Here is a 19,739-nt window from a genome sequence, read left to right as displayed (position 1 = left end):
TATCTCATTTCATTTTGTTCTAATTTTTTACTATTTCATGGCTGTTTAATTTGGATTTCATTTGCTCTTTTTTTCTAGTTTTTTAAGGTATAATCTGAAGTTGTTTATTTGAGACTTGCTTCTTTTTAATAGGGCTCTTCCCTGGTGGCTCAGATGGTAAAGCGTCTGCCTACAATGTGGGAGACCTGGGTTCGATCCCTGGGTTGTGAAGATCTCCTGGAGAAGGAAATGGCAGCCCACTCCAGTACTCTTGCCTGGAAAATTCTATGGACAGAGGAGCCTGGTAGGCTACCGTCCATGGGGTCGCTAAGAGTCGGGCACGACTGAGTGACTTCACTCACTCTTTTTAATAGGGCTTCCCTGGTGGCTCAGACTGTAAAGCGTCTGCCTGCAATGCGGGAGACCCAGGTTCGATCCTCGGGTTGGGAAGATCCCCTGGAGAAGGAAATGGCAACCCACTCCAGTACTCTTGCCTAAAAAATTCCACGGATGGAGGAGTCTGATGGGCTACGGCAAAGAGTCGGACACGACTGAACGACTTCGTTTCGTTTTGTTTTCGCTTCTTTTTAATATGGGCATTTTCGTGCTATAAATTTCCATCTAAGTACAGTTTTAGCCACATCCTACAGATTTTGGTATTTGTGTTTACAGTTTCATTCAGTTCAGAATACTTTCAAATTTCCATTTTGCTTATTCCTTTCACTTTTGGATTATCTAGAATAGTATTATGTAGTTCCCAAATGTTTGGGGGATTTTCCAGATATTGTTGTACTGTTGCTTGTAATTTAGTGCTATTGTAGCTAGTTAATGCTGTATGACTTAAATCTTTTTAAATTTATTAAGATTCTGTTTCAGTGCTGAGAATACAGTCTATCTTGGTAAATGTTCCAAGTGCACTTGAAATGAATATGTATACTGCTGTTATTGTTGGGCAGCTGTTACATAAATGTCAGATCAAATTGGTTAGTGTGGTTCAGATCTCCTGTATCCTTATTTTCTATTAATTTCTATAAATTATTTAGAGAGAGAATGAAATATCACACTCCATTTTATAGACACATTTGTTTCTCCTAGTGTTAGGTGAGCTTCTTGTACGTTGAAGCTCTGTTATAGATAAATAAATGTTTAGGATTACTGTGTCTTCTTGATGAACTGACCCCTACCATGGTAACATTTATCCTCTTTATCTCTGTTAGTATTCTTTCCTCTTTTTTTGGTATAGTTTATCTGTGTATTCTTGCCACCTTGCCTGAATATCTTCTGCTTCTGTTAGGTCCTTACTATTTCTGTCCTTTACTGTGCTCATCTTTGCACGAAATGTTCCTTTTGTATCATTAATTTTCTTGAAGAGATCTCTAGTCTCTCTTTTTTTTTTTTGAAGAAAGCTGAGTGCTGAAGAATTGATGCTTTTGAACTGTGGTGTTGGAGAACACTCTTGAGAGTCCCTTGGACTGCAAGGAGATCCAACCAGTCCATCCTAAAGGAGATCAGTCCTGGGTGTGCTTTGGAAGGACTGATGCTAAAGCTGAAACTCCAGTGTTTTGGCCACCTCATGCGAAGAGTTGACTCATTGGAAAAGACTCTGATGCTAGGAGGGATTGGGGGCAGGAGGAGAAGGGGACAACAGAGGATGAGATGGCTGGATGGCATCACTGACTCGATGAACATGAGTCTGGGTGAACTCCGGGAATTGGTGATGGCCAGGGAGGCCTGGCGTGCTGCAATTCATGGTGTCGCAAAGAGTCGGACACTCTGAGTGACTGAACTGAACTGCCTATTGATGGAGAAGATAAGAGGGTTATGGAAGCTTCCACCATAGTTTCAGTTCAGTTCAGTTCAGTTCAGTCACTCAGTCGTGTCCGACTCTTTGCAACTCCATGAATCACAGTACGCCAGGCCTCCCTGTCCATCATCATCTCCCGGAATTCACTCAGACTCACGTCCATCGAGTCCGTGATGCCATCCAGCCATCTCATCCTCGGTTGTCCCCTTCTCCTCCTGCCCCCAATCCCTCCCAGCCTCAGAGTCTTTTCCAATGAGTCAACTCTTCTCATGAGGTGGCCAAAGTATTGGAGTTTTAGCTTTAGCGTCATTTCTTCCAATGAACACCCAGGAGTGATCTCCTTTAGAATGGACTGGTTGGATTTCCTTGCAGTCCAAGGGACTCTCAAGTGTCTTCTCCAACACCACAGTTCAAAAGCATCAATTCTTCGGCGCTCAGCCTTCTTCACAGTCCAACTCTCACATCCACACGTGACCACTGGAAAAACCATAGCCTTGACTAGATGGACCTTAGTCGGCAAAGTAATGTCTCTGCTTTTGAATATATTATCTAGGTTGGTCATAACTTTTCTTCCAAGGAGTAAGCGTCTTTTAATTTCATGGCTGCAGTCACCATCTGCAGTGATTTTGGAGCCCAAAAAGATAAAGTCTGACACTGTTTCCACTGTTTCCCATCTATTTCCCATGAAGTGATGGGACCAGATGCCATGATCTTCATTTTCTGAATGTTGAGCTTTAAGCCAACTTTTTTGCTCTCCTCTTTCAGTTTCATCAAGAGGCTTTGTAGCTCCTCTTCACTTTCTGCCATAAGGGTGGTGTCATCTGCATATCTGAGGTTATTGATATTTCTCCTGGCAATCTTGATTCCAGCTTGTGTTTCTTCCAGTCCAGCGTTTTTCATGATGTACTCTGCATATAAGTTTAATAAGCAGGGTGACAATATACAGCCTTGACGTACTCCTTTTCCTATTTGGAACCAGTCTGTTGTTCATGTCCAGTTCTAACTGTTGCTTCCTGACCTGCATACAGATTTCTCAAGGGGCAGGTCAGCTGGTCTGGTATGCCCATCTCTTTCAGAATTTTCCACAGTTGATTGTGATCCACACAGTCTAAGGCTTTGGCATAGTCAATAAAGCAGAAATAGATGTTTTTCTGGAACTCTCTTGCTTTTTCCATGATCCAGCGGATGTTGGCAATTTGATCTCTGGTTCCTCTGCCTTTTCTAAAACCAGCTTGAACATCTGAAAGTTCACAGTTCATGTATTACTGAAGCCTGGCTTGGAGAATTTTGAGCATTACTTTACTAGCTTGTGAGATGAGTGCAATTGTGCGGTAGTTTGAGCATTCTTTGGCATTGCCTTTCTTTGGGATTGGAATGAAAACTGACCTTTTCCAGTCCTGTGGCCACTGCTGAGTTTTCCAAATTTGTTGGCATATTGAGTGCAGCACTTTCAGAGCATCATCTTTAGGATTTGGAATAGCTCCACTGGAATTCCATCACCTCCACTAGCTTTGTTCGTAGTGATGCTTTCTAAGGCCCACTTGACTTCACACTCTAGGATGTCTGGCTCTAGATGAGTGATCACACTATCATAATTATCTTGGTCGTGAAGATCTTTTTTGTACAGCTCTTCTGTGTATTCTTGCCACCTCTTCTTGATATCTTCTGCTTCTGTTAGGTCCGTACCATTTCTGTCCTTTTCGAGCCCATCTTTGCATGAAATGTTCCCTTGGTATCTCTAATTTTCTTGAATCGATCTCTAGTCTAACATTTAGACAGCTTTATTTATAAGAGCTGAGAACTGAAAACAACTGAAATCTCCCTCAGTAATGAATGGGTAACACATCTTGGTATTATCTCTGTATGGTGGACTGTGTGTGTGTGTGTGCGTGTGCATGCATGCGTGTGCTCAGTCGACTCTGACTCTTTGGAACTCTGTGGACTGTATTCTGCCAGGCTCCTCCGCCCATGAAATTTTCCAGGCAAGAATACTGCAATGGTTGCCGTTTCCTGTTCCAAGGGACCTTCCTGACCCAGGGATTGAACCCTTGTCTTTTGCATCTCCTGCATTATTAGCAGGGGCATTCTTTACCACTGTGCCACCTGGGAAGTATGTTACTCGGTAATAAAAAGAGTGATATGACATGATGTGAATCTTAAAAATGTTCTGTTGAGGGGAAGCAGCCAGAAACTAAAATAGTTTGTATGTGATTCCTTTTATATGAAATTCTAAAAAAGCCCAAACTAGTTAATGGTGACAGAAACAAATCTGTGGTTGTCTGAGCCTAGAGATGGAGGCAGGAATTTACTGCAAAGGGCATGAACCAGCTTTTTAAAAAAAAATTTGGTTGAGATACAAAACTATGTTAGTTTCAGGGAGACCTGGGTTTAATCCCTGGTTTCAGAAGATTCCCTGGAGGAAGGCATGGCAACCTACTCTAGTATTCTTACCTGGCGTATCCCCATGGCCAGAGGAGTCTGGGGGGCTGTGGTCCATGGGGTCACAGTGACTGAATGATTAAGCACACCCACAGTCTCCTATAGTGTGACCCTTGACTGTCTTTGCAGCCTACCTGCTGTCTCAACACCCTGCCTCTCACTTAGCTTATGACCCTTGCTGCCCAACACTAGCCATGTTAATCTCATTTCTCTTGGCTGTTCGCGTCTCTCCCTTCAGCCTCTTGTTTAGTTTACCCTTTAAAACTCATCTCAGGACTCTCTGCCTCCAGAAAGTCTTCCTTTATTTATTAAACCATCCTTCTTCACATGCTTTCTCTCCAAGAAAGAGAAGTACTCTGACGGTGTTTCTTGGGTTCAGTCATAGCTCTTAAAGGTATAGTTACCATTTTGGCTTGTGTTTCTAGTCCCACTAGATTGTGTACTTGTTGAGCACAGTGATTATATTTTATTTATGTTTTGGATCCACAGGCCTGCTTTATAATAAGTGCTTAATATATATTTGTTGAAAGATTGAATATAAATGTTAAGTGACAAAAGGAAGTAAAAGTACACATGGAGCGATTATTACTAATTTGTTTTAAGCAAAACTTTTTGCATAGAAAGAAAAATACTGGGAAGATTTATATCAATATTTTTTAATACCAATTTAGGTGGTAAGATTAATTTCTTTAGTATTTTTGGCAGTTTTGAATTTTTCAAAAAAGCATTTAACTTGCAGTTATTTCATGAGACATTATCTTAAAAACTGACTGTGTAACTTTTGCCTGTTCAAATAAATTTTTGCATTTCTCTAGGTCCACAGCACAGACACAATTTTTAATCCCTTAACCACAGACCTGAGTGTGAAGATTCCTGGTTGGTCCGATGTATCAGTTCAGCGTGAGGCATCAGAGGATCCCAGTGCGACTCCTAGCATTCAGCAAGCAAAAAGCCCTGAGGAAGTCCTGATTGCTCACCCTCTGCCAGTGGCTCCCTCCTACAGTTATGCCACCCCTACCCCGCAGGCCTCTTTCCAGAGCACCTCCACACCACACCCAGGTGAGCCCTTTGCTTCTCTCCTTGGAGATGCGATGGGGAGATAGAGATTTTGATCAAAGTGTTCCCTTTTAGTGGGAAGAAAGGACAGAGGCATGACTTTTATTAATAAATACTGTAGATTAAAGAAATAATCCTATTAGTTAGTATCCCTGTAATTATAGTACATGGTCTCTCAATCATTTTTTTCAGTAAGCTCCAACCTATGGGAATTTATGAGGCTCTGTCTAGAGTAGAATTCCACTGCCTAAGACTCAGTTAAATGGTGATCAGGGAACCAAGCAGAGATACACAGGGAAGAAAGCTGAATCTGCACAACTGTTTGCCTTCTGAATGGCTGATCATAGGTCAGAATATTTGTGTCTCTGATTTTGATAGCATCTTTATTTTCTTTTAAAAAATGCTTATTTAGGCCATACCACGTGGCTTCTGGGATCTTAGTTCCCTGACCAGGGATCATATCTGGGCCTCAGCAGTGAAAGTGCTAAGTCCTAACCAGTGGACTGCCAGACATTTCTGAATCTTTATTTTTAAAGCAGCTCGTAGAGAGGAGATTTATACGGAGTGTTCCTTTAGCGGCAGGTCTGCTTCATAAATTCCATTCTGAGATATTAGGAGGAAATGGTAAATCAAGGAAACTAAGTTGATCTTTATCTCCTGAAAAAGTCAACAGGGTGAAGCAAAGCCAGTGAAAATGAATTTTTTTTTGCCAGTTTTTAATTTCCTAAGATTTCCTTTGGTGGTAATATAATGTGAAATCTAGGGTTTCAGTCCTGCGGCATTAAAATAATTTTTGTGTTTAGGCAGGAGGGTTGTGATTTTTGGTATAATTATGAAAGATTTGGGCTGCGCTGTATTTTTGTCCATTATACTTTCTCTGAGTATAGTGGTTTCTTTTCTTTTCTTTTTTCCTCTTTTGAAAAATTGCTTCAGCAGTTCTTATTCCACATCCTTGGGTGTCTAAATGCTGAAGTTTCCATAATGGATGGTTTCATTTCTCCCTTAGTTCAGTATTCCCAAGCAGACAGATAAATCTCAAATTTCATATTTGTGTAGGAAACCCTTTTCACCTCCCAATCTTGGAATATGGATGAACCAGCCAGTTGTTTGCTTTAAGCTGTCTTAGTTCTTGGGTCTCATCCAAATGAACAATTATTGTTAGAGAAATAAGATTTATATAATCAGTGATTCTCAAAAGCCTGTAAACATTTTTGAATGTTACAGCTGTGGAGGAGGGGTGCTACTGACATCTAGTTAGTTGGTAGTGACTGGATATACTGTTAGGGCTTCCCTTGTGGCTCAGACGGTAAAGCGTCTACCTGCACTGCGGGAGACCCAGGTTCGGTACTACTAAACATCTTACAGGGTGCAGGATACCCCCTCACCCTCAACACACACATGGATAATTGGTTTAAAATGTCATAGTTGAGAAACTTTGACTTGTATGAAGTAGCTGGTGAATAGCAGAAAGATAGTATCTAATTATTATCTGGTGTGGATGTTCCAAATGCAGAAGTAGTTAAGGAAGTAGATTAGTTTGAACTGAAATGGTCTGGAAAGATTTTTTTGGAAAGAAGACTGGCTTTTAAGCCAGAAACAAAGTACTGTACTTTGTTTGCTTGTAAGAATACACCCCAGTTGAAGAAAATAGTTTTAGCAAAGTCCCCTAGCATAGACCATGGTTTCCATGGAGCCCAAGAGGGAAAATGAATATAGCTAGAGGCAGAATCAGGGGTAGGAAGGATGAGACGATGTAATCCAGTGATGATGGATCTCTTATGGATCTCTAGGAGTTTGGACTGAAGCATGAAGTGTGAGTGGGGGTCTTAAGTAGAAGAGTAAAATGGTGGGTGAGGATTTTAGAAAAATTTGGCAATAGGTGTTTTAGGAAGACAGAATGGACTAGAATAGGGAGAGCTAGCAGAGGAAAGACCAATTAAGATTCTTGGAATTATCTAAGTCTGTGGTTATATCGGTTGAAATGGAAAGAAAATTAAGGCTGGCCCTGTGGTCAACATTTCTTTGAGGAGCTTTATGTATTTTATCACCATAAAGATGATGAAACAGAGCTAAATTCTATTTATTGAATTCTGTGAAAAGTACTATATAAGGAGGGCTTAGGGAAAGACCATAGTTAAAATACAGTGGAGAAAAACTCAGAGAGAAAGGAAGAAAGTGGAATAATATGGTATAATAACCAAGAGTTTTTTAAGATGGAGGCAGTCAGCAGTATTAGATGCTACAGAGGTGAAGGTTGAGTGTTGAGAAACAGCTATTAGATTTGCTAAAAGCACTTTGTTGATGACCTCTGAAGATTCTTTTCAGTGAAAAAGTGGGACAGAGTCACATTTCAAGGGATTAGAGAGTTGGTAAATAATGAAGAAATGAAGACAATAGCTGAAAATTGTTTATAGGAGAAATTTGACTACAAAAGAAAGGAGAGAAATAAGATAGTCTGGACCTAATATCTTATCTCATGTGTATTGACTTCCTTTCCAGTTATAAAGGAACTGGTGGTGTCTGCTGGAAACAGTGTTCAGATTACATTACCTAAGAATGAAGTTCAGTTAAATGCATTTGTTCTTCCAGAACCAGATGCAGGTAAAACATCCACTTAATTTGTATAGTGTTTTCATTTATAATGATATCTACATGCATTTATTTATTCTGAAAGTCCTATGAGGTTAGGATATAGCTTGCACATGTACAGATATTTATATGATATGCGAGGCAGTGTAATGTTTGGGATCATAAGCTTTGATATTAAGGCTGGATTCAAATCATAGCTCAGTCAGTCATTGTTGTTCAGTCTCCAACTTGCATCTGACTCTCTGCGACCCCATGGACTGCAGCACGCCAGGCCTCCCTGTCCCTCACCATCTCCTGAAGTTTGCCCAAGTTCATGTCCATTGAATCAGTGATGCCATCCAACCATTTCATCCTCTGTTGCCCTCTTCTGCCTTCAATCTTTCCTAGCATCAGGTTCTTTCTAAGGAGTCGGCTGTTTGCCTCAAGTGGCCTAAGTATTGGAGCTTCAGCATCAATCCTTCCAATGAGTATTAAGGGTTGATTTCCTTTATGATTGACTGGTTTGATCTCCTTGCTGTCCAAGGGACTCTCAGGAGTCTTCTCCAGCACCGCAGGTCGAAAGCATCAATTCTTTGGCTTTCTGCCTTCTTTATAGTCCAACACTCAGATCTGTACATGACTACTGGAAAGACACAGACCTGACCCTATGGACCTTTGTTGGCAGAGTGATGCCTTTGCTTTTTAATACACGAAGTTTGTCATAGCTTTCCTGCCGAGAAGGAATCGTCTTCTAATTTCATGGCTGCAGTCATCATTTGCAGTGATTTTAGAGGCCAAGAAGAAAAAATCTGTCACTGCTGCCATCTTTTCACTTTCTGTTTGCCATGAAGTGATGGGACAGGATGCCATGACCTTAGTTTTTTAATATTGAGTTTTAAGCTGGCTTTTTCACTCTCCCCTTTCATGCTCATCAAAAGCTGTTTAGTTCCTTTTCACTTTCTGCCTTTAGAGTGGTGTCATCTGCATATCTCAGGTTGTTGATATTTCTCCCGGCAATCTTGATTCCAGCTTGTAACTTATGCAGTCTGGCATTTCTCATGATGTGAGTTAAATAAACAGGGTGACAGTAAACAGCCTTGTCATACTCTTCTCAATTTTGAATCAGTCAGTTGTTCCATATAAGGTTGGTTCTTGACCTGCATACAGGTTTCTCAGTAGATAGGTAAGATGGTCTGGTGTTCCCATCCCTTTAAGTCATTAGCTGGATGATTTTAAGTCGATTATTTAACTTCTCTAAGTTTCCATTTCTTTCTTAGTAGAATGAAGATAGTAATCTCTACTTCATAAGGTTACTTTAAGGGTAAAATGAAGTGGTATATAAGGTACCTATATACCTTAGTGCCTAGCACATAGTGGATGCTCTTTAAATGTAGATTTTATTATGTCCATTTAAAAGAGGAATAAACTGAGTCTCAGTTAACCTGTTTATCTTGGTCAAACAACTAGTAAGTAGCAGATACAGAACTTGTAGAGAAGTTATTCAAGAGTAGTGCTAAGATAGATTTGTCACTTACAGAAAAAACTAAGCCCGATGTAATACACAATATTCAGATTTATAAAATTATAAATTAGGGGATTATTAACTTATTGTTTCAGAAAACTTTTGTAATATGAGCATCCTTTCTCCTTTGAAGTATATGTTAGTATACCAGAGTTTGACTTACAAACACATTTTCTCAAGACTGTCTGTGACATGAAGTGAAGCATACTTTGATGGAAAATGATTGCATTGGGTTTGTGTTACTCTCATTATAGGGTAGGTCAAGTAGCTAGTTATAAAGCTAGTTAAAAACAGAATGCCATACTCTATTCAGGATGGGGTCCTTCCATTTTAGGAACACATTTCTGGTACAGTATCCTTACTTTCTGGGCCTATTTATGCAAAAAGTACTTTTCCAGAACCTAAATGCCCTCCCTTTCTGTTCTGTATTTCTGCCCTCAAATCGAGTTTTCCTTATCAATTCGTTCTACCTTCCTATAGAGAAACATCTTCCTTTCCTATTCTGGTGATAAGGTGAATGGATTTGGTGGCCTTTGAAGATGCAAGTGAGGCAAGAACTGCTTTGAGCTACAGTTGCTTCCGCTCTTTTCTGAAAGATATCCCAGCTCTACTGTATTTTCTTTTCTTGCCCGTTTGCATAATGCCCTGTATGTGGGTGAGTTAACATCACTTTGTATAATCAGTCTTCCAAAACACATCAGTTCAAAAACAGATTCTTTCAACTCTCCTTTTCTCAGTTTCTTCAACCTTTATCTGGTGATACAGGAGATGGATGGTTTCAAGCTTTCAAAGGTTAGGGACAGTGAGGCATGACCAGCTCTGCCTGTTCTTCATCCCCCTCGTCTTCTTTGGCAACCCTGAAGCACCTCTCAGGATCCCTCTGGGTTCAGAGGCATGGGTTGAAAACCACTGCCCTAAATCATTAAAACCAGCATTCTGTCCAACAGACCTACAGTCCGTTGTTCCTACCCTTGGGCAAATTCCTGTCTGTAAGGTAAAACTCATCCCCCTGAGCTTTTCTGTCCTAGGAATATTGTCATATTTTGACATCTGTGTTGCTAGCCTTAGATATGAGAAAATTGTCAGTTCCTAGTGTGAGTCTGTTTTCTGTGTGGAAAAATTCTTTCTAACTACAGTTCAAGAAATGTCATCTCTTAGCACCAGTCCTCCTTCTCCCACTTCTTTCCTGCTCCTCACCTCACCTGACTTTTCCATCTACATTTATTAGAGCTGCCTGGGGCTGACAATTGGCCAAAACAAAGCCAGTATTTTCTGGAGGAAGAAAGAGTAGAAGATCTTGTATCTCAGGCTTATAAAGTAAAATCTCATCTTGAGTCTGTCTGGAATTAAGTTCTATGTGTTAACTTTAACTTTTGAACTCATGAAATAAGAAAAAGATGACCATTCTCTGTAAGCATTTGAGGCTTTTTCTTTTTCCATTTATTTTTCCCTTTTTGGGTAGTAACTTAAGCCTTCCTATCAAATCTCACCCTTTCCTAGCCATTAAATGCATTTTGTTCCCAAAAATATTTAAGACCACTTGAGCTGGGGAGGAATTGCACTTAGATACAGGAGTCTATGGTCACTCTAGGTAGTCAGATAGTCTAAGCTGCAAATGAGGACCATTTAATGCTTCATTTGATCTTAATTAATTTCAGTGGGGCCTGTTTTAAATGGGCCATCCCCTACCACCTTCTGCAGTGTGTTATTTAGCTCAGCAGGAATGAAGTAGCTCTTCTAACTCACCAGGGTGTGATGACCTCAGTGAGACGAGCATTGTTAGCACTCTGTAAAAAGCTATTTTTGAACCATGTTATTTAGAAGTCATTGCTGTTCTTTGTTGCAAAAGAAGTTTTGCAAGAAAATGGCCTTTGTTCCCAACGAGTTCATCCATAGTGGTTGGTAGGGCATGTATTTTCACTGGATGCCACACCATGAGCACCTGGGTATATTAGGAGAGGATTGGTCCAAAGCAGGGTGCGTCTGGGGCAGGAATGAGCTTGGCAGCGGGGAGAGTGGAGGAAGCCCTAACTGGAGCCATCAGCAGAATCTACCCTTCCTTTCAACAGAATGTTTGGTTTCCCTTTGGCTTTAGGGTGAAATCTTGAAAACTAAGATCTTATCAAGACTAGAAAAACTGTGTTATTGGCAGGCTATGTGGCTACCCTCTTCATGTGTAGGTTTGTGTTTTTATGATTTTTGTAACTGCCCTTCCATAGGAGAAACCTACACCTACGACTGGCAGTTGATTACTCATCCTAAAGACTATAGTGGAGAAATGGAAGGGGAACATTTCAAGATCCTGAAGCTGTCCAAGGTGAATTTGCCTCCTGTCATTTGCAGGGATGGGGTAGAGGTCTTGACCATTTTCTGAAATGTATAATATAGAACTTTCTGTCCACACTAAAGTTAGGAACAATCTTTTAGAAGTGAATCCTCCAAAAGCCTGGCTGGCTGGCATTCAGTATTTGTTAGTGTATGATTCTCAATTTTTCATTTATGGTGAGAATATAAGCATAGTGGTGATAGCTGAAAATATACACTAAACAGCTTTTAAGGGTAACATAAGGATTTCAGAATTTGGGAGATAAGCTAGGTTATTTGTGGCCGTATGACTGTGTAAATTGGCTCAGTCTTTTTTGGGATTCTGTATAGTTATTAAGAGCCATAAAAATGTTCATATTCTTTGGCCAAGCAATTTCTCTTTCTATCTGTCTGTCTTTCTTTTAACAACTGTTCATTGTACATTAGTTATGTGGCAAGAACTGGGGATTTACTAGTTACCAGTGTGAGAGTTGGACTGTGAAGAAGGCTGAGCGCCGAAGAACTGATGCTTTTGAACTGTGGTATTGGAGAAGACTCTTGAGAGTCCCTTGGACTGCAAGAAGATCCAACCAGTCCATCCTAAAGGAGACCAGTCCTGGGTGTTCATTAGAAGGACTGATGCTGAGGCTGAAATTCCAATACTTTGGCCATCTCATGCGAAGAGTTGACTCATTGGAAAAGACCCTGATGCTGGGAGGGATTTGGGACAGGAGGAGAAGGGGACGACAGAGGATGAGATGGCTGGATGGCATCACCGACTCGATGCACATGAGTTTGGGTGAACTCTGGGAGTTGGTGATGGACAGGGAGACCTGGCGTGCTGCAATTCATGGGGTCGCAAAGAGTCGGACACGACTGAGTGACTGAACTGAACTGAATCATAATATTAACATTTATGGAAAGTAGAGTCGAGTAGGTGCTATTGACTGAAGCAGGTAAATAGAACAGGGATACGCTGGGTCAGTGTAGCGGGTATTGAAGCCCCAGGGAGTTAGAGTAGATTTCTTAAAAGAGTTGGCCTACTTGGGTCATGAAATGTGACTGGCTTACTGGATAAAGGGTGGAGTGGTAATATCCCAAACAGAGGAAGGAATGTGTCCACTGGGCCAAATGATAGAAATATGGGGAAAAGGGATTATATGTGGTTCATCCTGACTGGACCCCATGGTGTGAGAAGAGCAGGGGCACAAATGAGTTGGAGAGATGCAGGGGCCAGATTGCACAGAGCCTTGTGTGCAAGAAGGAGGACTTTGATTCTTATCCAGAGGGAGCCTTTGAAAGGTTTTAAGCAGGTGAATGACATGTTCAGATTTTCAGTTTAGAGAAATCACCCTGACTGCAGATTGGAGGAGAGAAGACTGACACTAGGGACACGGTACGGAATCTGTTGAGACATGTAGGTATGAGATTGATAATAGTCTGAGTGAAAAAAAGCAAAACAAATAACATAAGCCTTGAGAGCCACCCATCGAGCGCTTTCCATGTGCTAGACACAGGGCTAATTGTTTTATGCAATTATTTCATTTAATCTTCCTAACAACCCCAAGGCATAGATATTAATATTTAATATCAATTAAAGCTAAAAATTAGAAAAATAAAGTGGTTTGGTCTCAGTGCACAAGGCTATTAAATGATAAATTTGAACTGGAATTTTCCATCTCTGAAGCCCATGCTCTTAACAACTGTGCTGTGATGAATGGTTAAAAACTAAGGTGATGAATAGTGTGAATAGAGAGAAGTGGGTGGATTTGAGGAATATTATGGAGGTCAATCTGGTGGTCAGTTAGGTAATTGGATGGAGGTGTTGGGGAAGAGAGGTCTAGGATAATTTGAGCCTTTTGGCCTAGGGACTGGCTGGATAGTGGTGCATGTGTGACAGTATTCACCAAAGTGAGAAGTGTAGAAAGAGGAGCAGGTTTGGAGGAGAATTGCAGACGATTAATTCATTTGGGGACAGAGTGAGTTTGAGGAACCTGGGAAACATTTGAGTGGAAGTGACCAGTAGGCAGCTGAGGGTAAGGGGCTAGAGATCAGGATGCAGGTCTGGGCTACAGAGATAGTACACCAGCATCAAATAGGTGACAGCCAAAGCCATGGTAGTAGATAAATCATCCAGAGATTATAGAGAGTGAAGAAGTAAATGGCTTGCAGTTGGGATCCTGGGGAACACAGTTGTTAAAGGTATGGAAGGAAGAGGAAATGGGAGAAAATGAGGAGTAGGCATAGAAGTGAAAGTCAAGGAAGGGGAGCCTCACAGGAAGAAGAAAGTGGTCAGAAATGCTACATGCGTTCGATTAGCATGCACCCAAAGGCGATAATTCAAAAGAAAAAAATCATTTGCCTGAAAGATGTTCATCACAGCATTAGTTATAATATTTAAATTTGTGAAACAACTCAAATATCCAACAATGTGAAATGCTTATGTGAATTATGGCACATTTAGTCACGTACTATTCTGCAGCCATTAAAATGACTATTAAAGAGACTGTTCTAATGGGAAAAGTGTTCATGCTAAATGAATCGAAGAACAATAAAAAGTTTGATACATACTGCTGAAATAATGAGCTCCTTGAAGGTGGGGACTTTGCCTTATTCATCTCCAAACCCCAAGCCTAGAACAATGACCATATATAATGGTTCTCAATAAATGTTTGCTGAACAAATGGACTGTTTGTAGCTCTTTTTTTGTGTGTGTGGTAAAAGATTAGAAGGATATAAGAAAAATATGATTAATTGGGGTATTAGGACAATGGGATTGTGGGATTTTGTTGTTGTTGTTATGTTCATACAGTTAGTAGAAATCAGGAGGGGAAAATATTCAGATATTTGAGAGCTATTTGGTGTTTTTACAAAATGTTTTTCTTTGCAGAGTTGATTGTTTTAATTTCATAACTGAAGTAGGATGGTTGGGCCCTTAATGTTCTTCTGAAAAGAAAATGGGAGTACAGAGATACTGAAATCCCTTCTGTTGTTCAGAGTCAGCTAGTAATAAGATTCGCATTAAAAGCTATGGGTTTTCAGTTTCTAATTCATTGTTTCATCTCTTTAGCTAGTTACTTTCTCCATTTTGGAAATGGTGCAAGAACAGGAATATGCAAGAATCAGCACTGAAAAATTTAGAAATATGTGTTATTTTAAATATAATTGCTGCTGTTTGTGGTTTTCTAAAAGATCTTCTCTCACTTCTGCAGCTCACTCCAGGCCTGTATGAATTCAAAGTGATTGTAGATGGTCAGAATGCTCACGGGGAAGGCTACGTGAATGTGACAGTGAAACCAGGTATGTTTCCCAGCCCCAGCCCTGTCTCCATTGCTCCCTCTGCAGGATTCTCAAGGAGATGGAGATTTAGCTTTAAGGGTCTTAAATTCTCATTCCTTTTTGGTAATATGTTTACGTATTGGGCAATTGCTAGTTCAGTGGAGTAAAAGGTTAGCCTGGCAAAGCGTATGTAGTTTGATTCTAATTGGCATACCTCGCTGGGCAGAATAAAGTTGGTCACATGGCCCACAGTGTTGTGTGGCCTATCTACTTGAGAATTACTTCTCCAAGTGGATCATGCTGAGAGAGGACCATGCGTGGTAATTAAGAGACACAGGAAAGGCAGGGGCCTGGGAGAAGCAAGCATAAAGTGGCAGGCTCTGTCTGATCTCTTTCCAGAAATGTGGGCCTTTGCACACACAATTCCTCTTTTAAACCCTGCCAGTCCTCTTTTACCTTGGAAGCCAAATCTCATCCTTCTTTTCAAGTGATCTGCTAGGGCTTGTCTTGTGGTTCAGCAGGTGAAGAATCTGCCTGCAGTGCGGGAGACCCGGGTTCAATCCCTGCATTGGGAAGATCCCCTGGAAAAGGGAAAGGCTGCCCACTCCAGTATTCTGGCCTGGAGAATTCCACGGACTGTATAGTCCATGGGGTTGCAAAGAGTCGGACCCGACTGAGTGACTTTCACTTTCATTGGTAGATTACAGTGCATTATCAAGGTATCTTGTTTCGCCTTTCCACGAAAACTTGGGGGTAGTTGGAAAGTGTCACATACATTGGCACAGACTCTTGATACTGTTTTCTGTCTTTGTAGGTGAAGGGTGTCTTTTCCTTCCTTGAACTTTGTAGCCAAAGTAATCCCTTCACCTTCTTAAAAATGTGTTAAGCGTAAAGACCGTTTGGTCATTTCTCAAAGAGGAGGCTGCTGGGTTTGTAGCTCACATTCATGAGAGTGGACTGAAGTGTGTTACCTTCCCAGCACTCAGGCCTAATAATCTCACACACAGTCAGCTCAGGGATGGTGGAGAAATCACTCATTATTTTTTTCACATAGTCTGTGCGAGGAGATAGTTTGCTTGCCAAGTCCTTTATTGCACAAAGCTTGTTTGTTGTCCACCTCTATTCAGCTTGCCTGAAAGCAGTCAGTTGCTGCTATAGTCCTTACAATATACCAGTTAGTGCATGAGCATTGAAAGTATGCACAGGGCATGGCCTTAGCCATCGTGAGGTTTCCAGGAGGTTTTAACAATCCCAGGTGTGTTAGGTTAGAACGTCAGCTTGATCTTGTGACTTTCCCATTTGGCGGTGCTCAGCTATCCAGTTATGTAATGGAAACTGACATATAGTGCACTCAGATATGACTTGCTTCTCCTATGACACAACTTATGAAGCCCTTCTTCCAGTTTCTTGTGGGTCGTGTTTTTGCAGAGCCCCGTAAGAATCGGCCTCCTGTTGCCATTGTGTCACCACAGTACCAGGAGATCTCTCTGCCGACCACTTCTACAGTCATTGACGGCAGCCGTGAGTACATGTCTCAGCATGATGTTTTAGAAGAGCATTCAGTGTGTACTCTTGCAGCCAGCTGTGTCTGAATACTGTTTAGACCAGTCCTCTTGGCCATGCTAGGGAAGACCAACTATCTGAAGCAATCTATTAGGAAGTAAAAACTAGACAGGCCCTTTTTAAAATCCCCATGTGGCCCGACTAAAGTTATAGTTCTTCTCTGAGATGGTAAGAAAGTAGTGTTATTCATGCACTTAGCGTTATATTAATTGAAGCTTGCTGATTTTCAAATTTGCTTGCCTGGAGTTGCCATTCTTAGTTATGAAAACAAAGCTCCTTCCTATCCGTCATGGCAAGATAAGTATCTGAGAGTCTTAACAAAGAGCTCTCACTTAGCCATCACTGCCTAACAAGATCCTTGTCAGTCTTCTGGAGGGACTCAGACTGTTCCCCCAACCTCTGCCTGGGCTCATTATTAACATTTTACCCTTCAGAGTAGTGTCACCCGATGGGTGACATGAGAGAATTTCTGGGTCTTGGCTGTGTGTGCACACAAGAGGTTCAGGCCTGTTACCTCGCCTGTCTTCGCCTGGCCTCTTTGAGACCCATCAAGGCCCAGTTACCCTGACTGTGTTGGCATCACCAGTGGTCTCTGGTGGAGGCAGTCCCTGCTTAGCAGAGGAGTCTCTAGCAAGGTTAAACTTTTCATGTAGATGCTTCTGGCAAGCAGAGGAGGCTGGAAGAGTAGCAGGCCAAGAGGAAGAGACAGACCAGAATGAAACACTTGTGTGAGGGATAGAAAGAGTTCACGGAGTACCATTTATTTTATATTTTTGAATAGGTCAAAGTTAAATGATATGTAAAGGTATACAGTGAAAAGAACCATTATCATCCCTTTCTCCCAACTGTCTAGTTTTCCTCCAGACAACCAATGGTATTATTTTATGCATCTTTCCAGAGATATTTTATGTGTTTATAAGAAAATATACAGTCTGTGACAACACATTACACACCCAGTTATGTACAATGCTTGTTTCTATATGTTAGAGAATTTTTCTGAATTAATACATGCAATACTTCTTCATTCTTTTTTTCTTTTAATGATTACGTAACCTTCCATTATATGAATGTATAATTTCATTGTATAAATATATACTTGTTTTCAGTCAGTCTCTATTGATGACCATTTAAATTATTTTTGATTTGCTTTTAAAATAATATTACCATGAATAATCTTATAAGCATGATAATTAACAGAGACATTAAATGTTCTACAGATATATAACACAAGTGCAGGATTAAGTTCCTCGAAGAGGTATTGCAGGGGCAAAGATACATTTTCCCAAATTGCTGTTTATAGAGGTTTCAATTTATGCTTCCACCATAATGTTATGAGGGGTCCTCCTCCCCCATACCTTTATCCATATAATCTGTTAGGACATTTTGGTGTTTACCAATTAGCTAGGTTAAAAAGTGCTGTGCTAAGTGTAAATTTCCTTTCCTTTTATTTTAAGTAGGTTGAGTATCACTTTTGATTTTACTTTTTATACAGTAGCATTTTAACCAGAGTTGCCTGTGTTGGAGTCGTTGGAAAACTACGCAGTGGAATATCCATAGAGAGGGAGAATGACCCAATAATCCTAGGAAAGAAACACTCGGGAGAGATAGTCTGTAATTTCATGAAGTTTTCCTAGTATTTGGCCTGGTTTGTGTAAGCTGGATAAGTGCTGAGACCCAGTGCTCTCATGTAACTGCTATTTCTTTATGACCAAGAAAGCACTGATGATGATAAAATCGTCCAGTACCACTGGGAAGAACTTAAGGGACCTCTGAGAGAAAAGAAGATTTCTGAAGATACCGCCATATTAAAATTAAGTAAGCTCGTTCCTGGGAACTACACTTTCAGGTAAATTTGGATCCTTCAAGCTTACCATAGGCCATTTTTCCCCCCTTGTGAGTTTTACGTTATTAAAAGAGTAACTCTGACAGATATCAAAATTCCCTATAGAGTTGATTCATAATATAGCCTTTGGTTCCATTGGTTCTTTAAGCCATGTGGTAATTGTGGTCAAAACAGTGATAACTTTTTAGGGCAAAGGCCCTTGCATAATAGATCAGGATCCACACGGCTAATCCTTGTCAGAGTCATACTTGGCGTATATCCAAACCTTTTTTGGAATTTCTGTCATAAACTAGAAGGACCCATCTTCCTTTGCCTTTTCTCAGGAAAATTCTATAAGGAATCTCCTCTCATCTCTTCCCTTTGGGAAATACTTCTTCAGCTTCTGATATCTCAGAATCCTTACTTTTGACTAATTATTCATTTGAATATAATTTGTAGGGTCTTTCTCTATTGGGGACTTTACAGAGAATATGATTCAAAGCCAGTTCTTTTGGGAACTAGCATTGACATACTAGATTGCGATTAGTGAGTATGAGGCTGATTCTAGAGTAATATTCCTTGTATTCTGCAAGGCACTTGTACTTGAGTGTCGCACAAACACCATATGTACACTATACTATCCTTATTTTACCGCTGAGAAAAATGAGGCTAACTACTGACTTCTCTGAGGTCACACAGCTAGAGCTGAAATGCAGATTTTCTAACCCCCAGGGTCAGGGCTCATTCTCTCTGCTCCTTGGCTTGACCTGTATGTGTTTTGTCTCTGCTTCCTTGAGTGCTCTTCTCAGTCTTTCAGGGCTCTGCCTCTCTTTAAGGACCTCCTCCATTTTTCAGCGAGGCTCTTGGGGATCCCTTCAGAGAGGAGCAGTCTCTATTCCCTGTTACACTCAGTATCTCGGTGTGGTGCTCGCCACGGTGCACCAGCTTGTTCACAGGTGGCTGTCCTCCCCGCTGGACCTGAGATTAGTCACATTTGAGACACTACCAGAGATGCAGCAAGGACCTAGCACAGCACCTGCCATATAAATAAATAAACGAGTCTGACTTATCAGCACTCTCACTGACTCCAGACTTCAAGTGAGTGAAGGGTAGCTGCCATTGCAGCAACATAGGAGCCTTCTCATTGGCTTAAAATGGAAACACGAGTTGGTTTTTGCCTTGAATTTCTAATATAGAAACTTTAATATTTATGGAATTTAGCCTGGGCCATGTGATCCTTTTTGAAATAGTAACAAAAATAGCTACTGCTTTTTACACACTTACTGTGTCTTTAGTACTATTTGGAGCTCTTTGCACACAGTAGCTCATTTAATCCTTGTAACTGATATTATAATTATTCTTATTTTATGGATTAGGAAATACAGTCACAAAGAGGTTAAGTA

General features: G+C 40.7%; 1 protein-coding gene across 4 annotated transcripts in view; it reads left to right on the top strand.

Moving 5' to 3' along the window:
• Window positions 1-19,739, top strand: part of KIAA0319L (KIAA0319 like) — a 100,495-nt gene that overhangs the window by 53,150 nt on the left and 27,606 nt on the right. For all 4 annotated transcript variants that reach the window (XM_069586262.1, XM_069586272.1, XM_069586256.1 and 1 more), the window contains 6 exons: window positions 5,038-5,281; window positions 7,778-7,879; window positions 11,588-11,685; window positions 14,885-14,972; window positions 16,380-16,472; window positions 18,228-18,360. In XM_069586262.1, the coding sequence (XP_069442363.1) occupies window positions 5,038-5,281; window positions 7,778-7,879; window positions 11,588-11,685; window positions 14,885-14,972; window positions 16,380-16,472; window positions 18,228-18,360 (758 nt within the window). The remainder of the gene's footprint in view (window positions 1-5,037; window positions 5,282-7,777; window positions 7,880-11,587; window positions 11,686-14,884; window positions 14,973-16,379; window positions 16,473-18,227; window positions 18,361-19,739) is intronic.

The sequence above is a fragment of the Ovis canadensis genome, chromosome 1 (genome assembly GCF_042477335.2).
Source record: "Ovis canadensis isolate MfBH-ARS-UI-01 breed Bighorn chromosome 1, ARS-UI_OviCan_v2, whole genome shotgun sequence".
Taxonomy (NCBI): domain Eukaryota; kingdom Metazoa; phylum Chordata; class Mammalia; order Artiodactyla; family Bovidae; genus Ovis; species Ovis canadensis.
The sequence above is the reverse complement of the archived record's forward strand: the minus strand, read 5'-3'. Positions and strand labels throughout refer to the sequence as shown.